At 48.3% G+C, this 10,000-nt stretch overlaps 1 protein-coding gene across 1 annotated transcript in view; it reads left to right on the top strand.

Annotated features, from left to right (window-relative positions):
* Positions 1–10,000, top strand: part of fras1 (Fraser extracellular matrix complex subunit 1) — a 184,638-nt gene that overhangs the window by 102,464 nt on the left and 72,174 nt on the right. The window contains 2 exon segments of the mRNA XM_079270426.1: positions 4,572–4,712; positions 5,171–5,317. Of these exon segments, the coding sequence (XP_079126552.1) occupies positions 4,572–4,712; positions 5,171–5,317 (288 nt within the window).

The raw sequence follows: 10,000 nt of genomic DNA on the forward strand, positions 1-10,000 counted from the left end.
TCTCCTCTCCCATCGTCTCTCCTCTCCCATCGTCTCTCCACTCCCATCGTCTCTCCTCTCCCATCGTCTCTCCTCTCCCATCGTCTCTCCTCTCCCATCGTCTCTCCTCTCCCATCGTCTCTCCTCTCCTTTACATGTCCTCCTTTACATGTTATAATATCTTCATAGAACAATCATAATAATTCATAATATCAATGAACTATTATTTATCATAAACGTGTGAAACTCAACAGAAGGTGTGAGGTTTTGTTTTTTTCTGCCTTTCTCACTTCTTGGACTTCATCGTGACGTACGAGACATGAGGAGTTTGAATACGGGGCAGGGTGCATTCTGGGTAGGTTTAATGGGCTTTCCCACAGCTTTGCAGATAAGTCCTCAGCGTCTGCTCACAGCTGTGTACGAGCAGCGAGCACTCTGAAGGAAGGTCTGCACGGCTTCCTGGATTCCTGAAGCTCGGGAACATTGTCATTTGTTGCTGCTGTTGTCGGTACTTTTCTCGCCCCCCCCCCCCCCCCACACACTTCCTGTGCGTCAAAACCTTCCCGCTCGTTTGCTGTCTCGAAAATCGCGGTTTGCCGCCTCTGTTTGGAGACACAAAATGATTCTGCTCGACGCAAATTATTCATCATGTTTTTTTACCTCGTGAATAATGGATCTGTGCAGCCTCTGGGCTCCTTTCTTTCACAATGCACAAAGTCAAATTCTTCACTTTGCGTCACAAACATTCTCACTGACTACAGACACAGAATCAAAGGATGACACCTGATGAACCAGCAGCAGGAGCAGCTGTGATGGACGCCTAACGTTGTTCCAGTGCAAGTGAGCACTTCTGTTGTTTCCCTGCGTTCATCAGGCTCTGATGAACTCAACACACATTAGTAGTTCGGTAGGTTAGAGCACAATCGTGCAACAGAGCTCTGAATCTGTATTTACTCATTTTAAACCCACGAAACTCCGACTAGAACTCGTCTTCGATGAAATGAGTCCTCGTTGGTGCGACCCGGCTGAGAGTGCTAGCGTCACGCTCTGCTTCTCTCTCTACGTGTTTGACGTTGCGTCCTCGACTTGTTTCAGTGATGACTTACGAGCGACGAAGGGAATCGGCCAATAAAAAACACCCGTTTATGTACTGAGCAGCATTTTCAGTGACGTGATTTGAATTATGTCTCAGCAACATTTAAAAAAACAAATCAGATATTGGATTCCTGCCTTTGTCCTGCTCACGCTTTGGAAACACATCTTTGTGTTTGTAAAAAAAGAAAAAGAAAGAACGTTGGATTAGAACTGCTTGTCTCAGCACAGAGTCACGTTGTTCATCAGCCAACATGTCCGCCGCTTCTCTTTCACCCCGAAACCTCCGAAACGAGGCTCGACACAGCGATCCCAGGATCAGCGGGATAAACGACGAGTCATCAAAGCTCCACTCCACAGAAACACGCAGTTCTTCCACTCAGCAAAGGTTCCCTCAGTGGAGGGTCAGTGGCTTCAGGGGTTTGGATGGGAACAATGGAGGCTGTTGCACAAGTGTGTGTGTGTGTGTGTGTGTGAGAGTGTGTGTGTTAGAGTTGCTCTGACAGATACTCAGACCTCCTCAGCAGCTGCTGTCCTGAAGCGGGGGAGGACGGCATGTAAACATCCACATTAGACTCTCTCACACGCACACACACACACACACTCTCACACACACACTCTCACACACACACTCTCACACACACACACTCTCACACACACACTCTCACACACACACACTCTCACACACACACTCTCACACACACACTCTCACACGCACACACACACACAGTGAGTGGGTGTGAGCTGACGAGCTGTCAGGAGTCTGACAGCAGGACTGAAAGACAGAGCCGACCTCCTCTGCAGTCTGCAGCCCTCCGGTGCAGACAGAGATAGTCGGCGTGTAGGAGGTTCGATGCCGCTCCGTCGACAGGTCGAGCCGCTCACAGGAAGCGTCGAGCCGCTCACAGGAAGCGTCAACACGCACCTGAGCTGTGCTGGATGATGTCGGAGACACAGAGAGCCTCTGAGGCGTCTGTTGTTTGTGTGTTTGGGGGAGACAGGAGCCACTAAATGAGATGAAAGGTTGATGTTGTATGAGACAAATCATGCAGATGAAGTAACGCTGGTACGTGATGGTTTACTGTCCAGGGCGGGCCTACCTTGTGATTGACAGGTCTCTACCAGAGACCACTCCAGACTCTACGTCACTCCTCCTCAGTCCAGATATGGTCACTTCCTTTCACTGGTTGCAAAACCCAAGATGGCGACGGCCAAATTGAGGCTTCATAACCTGTCACAGTCCACAAACCAATGGATGCCGTGACGACGTCTGTGGAGACCCCGAGGGCAGCTGCTGTTCCCCTTCCAACTGGACCGGGACAGTTAGTTGAGTGAGTGTTCTGTCATCGAAGTGGTCCGGACTTCTAGCGCACCACAACTCAATGCTGTGACACTTCAGAGGAATGAGATGCGACCCCCCCCCCCACTCGTGTTTCTGCCTGCGTGGCTCGCGGACGATGACGCAACCGTCGGCCCCGGTACCGTTACCGGGAGGATCGTTTGGAGGAAGACGTTAAAGGAGGGCTCCCATCCCCCAAACCAAATCACAGCCTCATCGACCGCATATTATGAGCCCATCAGCACAAAACACAGGAATGAATCCGACTCTCTGTGCGATGAGAACGCCTGCACACGCACCTGCCTCTGTGTATGGCAGGAATCAATGTGTGCTCTCCGCCCACCGCAACAAATTCGATTACCAAGATGCAATAAGAGAAGCAGAGGCTGGCTATCGTTCTTCTGCTCTCCTCTTGTTGATGCAGTTTGACATGAAGCCTGTTCAACTGTTTGTGTCTCTGCTGGTGATGTGAAGCTTTGTGTAAACTGCGTTTATGAGCGTTTGTTGTCTGTGTTTTCATGGATGTACACACCTTGTTGTTGTGGTAACTTATAGTCCGTCTTATCATCTCAGCCAACCATTAAAGTTGCCACATTTCTGGGAGGAAGAAGGGGATTATGGGTACAGGCGGCTGGTGAAGGAGGCGGGCGATGATTGACTGCTTCGACTGACACTGTTGTGACTTCCTCGCTCTGACGCTGAGGTGTTCCCATGGGGTAAATGTTTTCTGTATGGTTGACACACACACACACACACACACACACACACACACACACACACACACACACACACACACACACACACACACACACACACACACACACACACACACACACACACACGCGCTGCAGTGTTGGCTCAGGTCGAGCACCAGTCTGTTCCTGCCAGTGGCTGTCATGCAGAGTGTACACAAGACCCGGATACAGCTGGCAGCCCTGTGAAAGCAGCCAGAGAGGAGTAATTATAAACTCACACATGCTTGAGTGCATTTTCTGTACACTTCAAATACGTCATGCAGTGCGCACGCACACACACACACACACACACACACACACACACACACACACACACACACACAGTAGATGGTGACAGGCCCTTTGTCGCTCATCCGATAGTGCAGCCAAAGCAGACATCTCGAGCTGCACAAAAGGCCTGTTTCAGGACAGCACTGTGTGGGGGGGAAGTGTGTGTGTGTGTGTGTGTGTGTGTGTGTGTGTGTGCGTGTGTGCGTGCGTGTGGGGGTGTGTGTGTGTGTGTGTGTGTGCGTGTGGCCACGTTTAGAGCTGGTCGATGGATCAAAGCTGCGTTCAGGAGCTGCAGAAAACACAATCCTGGTTTCAGGTGAGAACAAGTGGCCACTGAGCGACTCTACGGAGCCTTCGTGAGCGCTCAGTGGTGACTCGTGTCTTACCCTAAATATAAAGAAAACATTTAAAAATATATGCTAATACTAATATACAAAAACCAAGTTTGTATCCGCAGATCAGTGTTAACAACAAACAATCAAAGACATTGATGTCAAATATTTAGGGAGGATTTTGGATTCCAATTTGACTTTTACAACTCTGAGTAGAACGTTGAGGTTGTTGAAAGTCAATCTTTCAACTTCAAACTTCACAAGACAAAGACAGTAAAGAAAAGCAGCACAGACATGTTTGTGCGCTGTGATTCTTCTGCATCTTCATTGTTGTGTAGCCGGCTGATCCCAGGCCAGTAAGACTCAAAACAACCATGAACGGTTTCTTGATCATTAAATCGCCGTCATTGTAACATCATAACAAAAACAACCTCTTAAGTCTCATCCTGTCTTCAGAAGCTCCATCGATATTCAGGATATCACACAAAGCTGCTCGAGGATCCTTTTGTAGCTCCGCTCTGAGACAGTGGGCAGAACCACAATCTGCTCTTTCATTTCACTTCATCCAGCGTTGGATTTCAAACCGGCACACGCTCTCATTCTCTGTCCCACGATGCAACAGCACGCATATTGAGCAACCAGGGGCGTCGATATTAATGTGACGGTGGAAAAGCACATTGATACAGTTGTTGTTGTGTCAGAAGAACAGTGGTGCGGAGTGACCTCCTGAGGAGCGAGCGTCCTCTGTCTCTGCTCTCTTCTGTCTGTGGTGAATAGAAAGTGTGCCGTCTGTGTCCTCCTCAGAGTGTCATCCCTCCTGCTGGCACTGCACCGGTTCATCTGCAGACAACTGCACAGCCTGTCTCTCCCCGTCCTGCCTGCTCGTGGGCCGCTGTGTCCCCACCGGCCCACGAGGCTTCTTCATCCAGAGCAACCTGTGCGAAGGTGAGAGCACACACACACACACACACACACATTCTCAGTCTTCACTTGAGCACACACGTGTACACGATGCATCCTCTTGTTCCTGACAAATGCGTAACCCTAAAACTCTCATGCAGCCCTTTGGAGACGTGAGGACCGGATGAAATGTCCTCACGTCATAACGATGTCCTCCTTTCAGGTCAGAAGCTGGTCCTCACAGAGATAGCTGTGCAAGAGCAGCGGAACAGTAGAAGTACAGTAACACCGGGTAGAAGTACTCACAAGTAAAGGTCTGCATTCAAGATGGCTGAGGAGCTTTAAACTGGTCCTGAGGCAGTCTCAGTGTAGTCCTGATCCTCTATCTGAGCCAGTCTCAGTGTAGTCCTGATCCTCTATCAGACCAGATCGAACCCGTTCTCATACAACTTCACTGCATTCTCCATTCTGTCCCTGTCCTCCGTCTGTCCTCCGCCTCCCAGCATGCCACCCGTCCTGCCGGACCTGCTCCGGTCCCTCCCAGGCCGACTGCACCTCCTGCCCCCCGCTGGCCTCCCTGCAGAGCGGCTACTGCAGGACGAGCTGCGAGGAGGGGCTTTTCCTCCACGCCGTCACTGGACAGTGTCTCAGTAAGTCAGCCTCTGTGTGTGTGTGTGTGTGTGTGCGTGTGTGTGTGTGTGTGTGTGCGTGCGTGTGTGTGTGTGCGTGTGCCGTTTGCGCCGAGCTTTCGTCATAAATACACGCTGCCATGAGTGCTTGTATTTATATCCTGAGTGGCCCCCAGTGGGAATTGAACCACCAACTCTTGGAGGGTCAGCGCCTCGCTCTGCCCGCTGAGCTTTCCATGATCCTGCATGTGTGATGAGAGGAAGCCGGCCGGCCTGAGGCTCTTTCATTGATGTCTGTCTCCTGAAAGCTCTGCAGTCGGGTTCTTGAGAACCGTCGGGTCTGGAAGCATCTGCAGGAAGCTGAAGATTCATTTCTTCTCTTTTTTAGAAACAGCAACAGTTGAAATCAAACTGCAGTGATAGCCGTAACGTAAACCTTACAGTCCTGTTCGTGCTCCTGGAGAGTCGTGTGTTTCTGTTCCTTTCACGATGAAATGCGTCTTCAACTACAAAACAACAAACTGGAAGAAGAGTTTCTTTCCATAAGCGTATCTGCACCTTTTGATATAAATGTACATAAAATAAACTCAATCATCAGCATCCACGGCGATGAAGACGAGCTTTCTTTAGATCTCTGCCAGTAAACACTTCATCTTCCTCATCAGGCGCTAATGTGTCTTTGACAGACAGACGGTGAGTAGAACATGTTTCATCTCAGTGTCTGTGCAGAATGCACCTCTCTGCCGGGGAATGAGATCCTACCTATCTGCACCGCTGGCTGTAGATTAAAAACGTGTGTGTTTACACCAAGGGGGGCCGGTGGGGAGGAGATAGCGGGGGGGGGGGGGGGGGGGTAAACACAGTGACTTTTAATTACAGTTTCTGATGACACACACTGTTTGGAGATGTGAAGCAGATTTTAGCTCACAGACACACACAGACTTGTATGTGGGCAGAGACACACCGGCCGCCTCACACACACATACACACACACATACACACACACCTACACACCTACACACACCTACACACACTTACACACACACACGCACACTTACACACACCTACACACACTTACACACACACACGCACACGCACACCTACACACACCTACACACACACACCTACACGTACACACATACACACACACACACGCACACTTACACACACCTACACACACTTACACACACACGCACACTTACACACACCTACACACACACCTACACGTACACACGAGCAGTTAGTTTGCAAACTCACACGCAACCTTAATCTCAAATGGGTCAAGCTCAGCTGAACTCTGGTGAATAAAAGATGCCTTCAGGCACTTCGGGGCCACAAAATACTGAGGTCATCATTTCTGCATGACTCGCACACACACACACACACACACACACACTCGCACATTTGATACGTTATGATTTGACGTTATCATTTTTTTATCTCTCCTTTATTCTCTTATTCTATTTTCTCCTTTTCTTTCTTTGTCTCACACTTTATTTATCATGTACACACACCTTCTCTCTCTCTCTCTCCTTCTCTCTCTCTCTCTCTCTCTCTCTCTCTCTGAGATGGAGGGAGAGAGGGAGAGAGAGAGAGTGAGGCAGAGAGAGAGAGAGAGAGTGAGGCAGAGAGAGAGCGAGAGAGAGTGAGGCAGAGAGAGAGAGAGAGAGAGAGAGAGAGAGAGAGAGAGAGTGAGGCAGGGAGAGAGAGAGACTCACAGCTCTACGCCAGTTCATTTATTTTTGCTTCTTAATTGCGTTGGAGTCATTACTTACATACGAAGCTTAAAATAGACCCGCATGCTGGATAACAAGACTGCGTCACCATAGAAACAAGAAAGAAGAGCATCATGTGTGTAAGAGACGTCGTTTCCTTCAGCGTCAGCAGAGTCCACGTCTCCTTTACCGCATATTCATAACGTATCAACGCTGAATGTTACTCGACTGACTGGTCGTAGTCACTGCTCCTTTGAGCGTTCTCACTTCAGCAGGTTCCTGTTCCGCTGTGCCTCCTCTGTAGTAGATATGATGGAGGTGTTGTTAGATATGCAGTGTTATCTCAGTGTGGCCCTGAGCCGATACGTTCACCTTTCATCTGTTCTGCAGAGACCTCATAGAAACAGAAAAGGAACACAGCATGTGGAGCTGTACTTCTGCTGGCTGTAAACTAAACAAAGAATACATCTCAATGGATATTTTAGGAGTGAAACAACCCCACTGATCGTGAGTTTAATAACCCTGAGAGGTCTTTAGGGGGCGATAGCAGGTCAACAGCTGGGAACCTGGTTCATCTGAGATGTAGCTCGCCGTCTGTCGAGTGGTTCTCGTCATGAATCAGTAATAAAGTGTAAAAGGAGTTTAGAGCATTATGATCGACATTCACATCATCTATTCTGTCTTAACCGTTGTTACAGCAACTTGGGGGTTGACACCATTTGACACACAGATGTTGATACTAATTTAAAAAAGAACAATTGTACCACTCGAGTGTTGATCAAAATTATATCAAATCCCTTAAAAACAGCACCAAGACCTCGAGGAACACCAGAGAACAAACCCCAGCTGTGACTTAGTATCAGACACGTTTGGCATTCTGAGATTTCTTCCAAAGAATGACATTCTTATGTCAATACGATGGCGAGCGCTTTGTCCTGTAGACCCACTTATGGTCATACATCCTCTGGAAGCCTCCTGCCTCCAGTGTGTGGTTGTTAAGTTTCACGCGGCTGTGATCATCCTAAAGATCACAACATGACATTTACAGTGAGGTTTCCTCTCGGGAGGGACTAACACCATCACACATGAGTTCATGGGCTCGTTAGATCCACAAGAGTCTCCGCATTCCAGTCAAATATTCAAATAGAATGTGAACATCTGTAAAGAGGAAACTCCAGGGTACCATAGAACCCATGTTCAGCTTGTGGCATAAGCTCCAGACGAGCTACCAATGTGTGCTCGCTGGCTTTGAACCCACCGGCGCCTCTGAAGGATGTAATCAGCGGGTCAGCTGATGTAGAAAGACGTGTGTCCTCTCTGAGAAGTCTTCGCCTCCTATTACATTTAATCGCAGCTCAATTCGTGGCGTCTCTAATATTCCGCACATGACGCGAACGCTTTGACGTCGTCGTCGTGTGCTTCCTCCCGTTGTCTGTTCTGCATCTGGTCCACGTTGAGGCCTTCCTGATCCTCCGTCTGACGCTGGAAGCAGCTTTGTCCTGTGTTCTTCCTCTGGGACGGGGACGGAGCCGGCAGTGATTCAGAGCTGAGCGTGGAGAGACGCGTCGGGCTGCTTTAATGGCTGCATGTGTGAATCCTCCTTTTGTTGGGGCAGCATGTCTAGACAGGGCGGCGTCAGAGGACCACACAGCGTCTCTTCTTACGCCGGTAACTTCGAATGAACACCGTGTCACTTCAGCTCCTCTCGCTTTCTCATCTCCTGCTGCACTCAAGTCCTCAAAAGACTCAAGTCCTTTTCGCTTCTTTTTTATCAGGAAGCGACTAATTGAGAGACATTAGGGTCTTGATTTTCCTGCGTGACTCTCGTTAAAAGGGATCCTGCTCTATATATTTCGGATGCGGGGGGATAAAAATGTAAAAGGAAAGCGAGGTATTGGATAATGTCTGGAATAAATCCGGCCCACAGGAGAATACCATCATCCAGTCTGCGTGCCGTGCATTTATATCTCCACAATACCTTTGTATGCGCTTCAAAGAATTGGTAACTGCGTGATAAAGGGGGATTCAGAGGACCCGAATCAATACCATTTCAGTTTTATATTCATTTTCAGTCTGCACAGTCAATAATCCCCCGACGCCGGAGTTATCTGGTCTCCAGCGTGGAGCCGGATTACCTGCAGGAGGAACGCTGAGACGGGTTTTGTTGGCATGTGAAGTGATATAAAAGGTGTGGATGGGAAGGACAGGAAGCTCTTCTTCTTCTGCTTCTTCTTCTTCTTCTTCTTCTAGTCTATTGATGTTGGACACTCACCTGGCTCAGGAGGATCTGCTGCTCTGGAGTCAGAAATAATGTCGGAGTTAAATGTCGGCCACTCAGAAATATTGACAGAAGCAGACGGAGGACGAAACATCCAAATGTTTCCCTTCAATTCAAACAGTTTGCAGTCCAGCTGATGTAAATATTCTCACAGAAAGGTCCCTCGCTTATGTATCTTTGAAGAATGCTCTAACAACAACAACAAAAAATCAACACAAAGTCATTTAAGAAATGTACATAAATCCACGATAGTCACAAAAAGTCCCAAAGTCACACAAAACACACACTTTTTGTGCTTCTCCGGGAACACGTGTTGATCTCACTGTGAATGTACGTAAAGTCCTCCTGACATGAACCTGAATGGAGCTGATTCTCCAGTTCCTTCAGTTCTGCATATTTTCTGATAGAAAATGAAACAATGGAAAGAAGCCGTCTGAAGAAAGTTCAGTGTATTTGACCGAGCCATGGAAACAGGGAGTTAAATATAACATGCAACGACGTCACACACAACTCCTACTCCTTCACTTCATGTCAGAGAGGAACGAAGGCGTTTCTTATTCATCCCTCCATCACTTGGTGACAGATTCAGGTCGCTCCAAGTGCAGGCGTTGCATTTGATTTAATGACTTTTGCCTTTTAATGCATTTAAAAATCTTCTTTTCTCTCATTTGTCTTTGAAGCAAGTCTAACATCTGAAAGATGGAGGGAGAT

The sequence above is a fragment of the Melanostigma gelatinosum genome (assembly GCF_949748355.1).
Source record: "Melanostigma gelatinosum genome assembly, chromosome: 6".
NCBI classification, from domain to species: Eukaryota; Metazoa; Chordata; class Actinopteri; order Perciformes; family Zoarcidae; genus Melanostigma; species Melanostigma gelatinosum.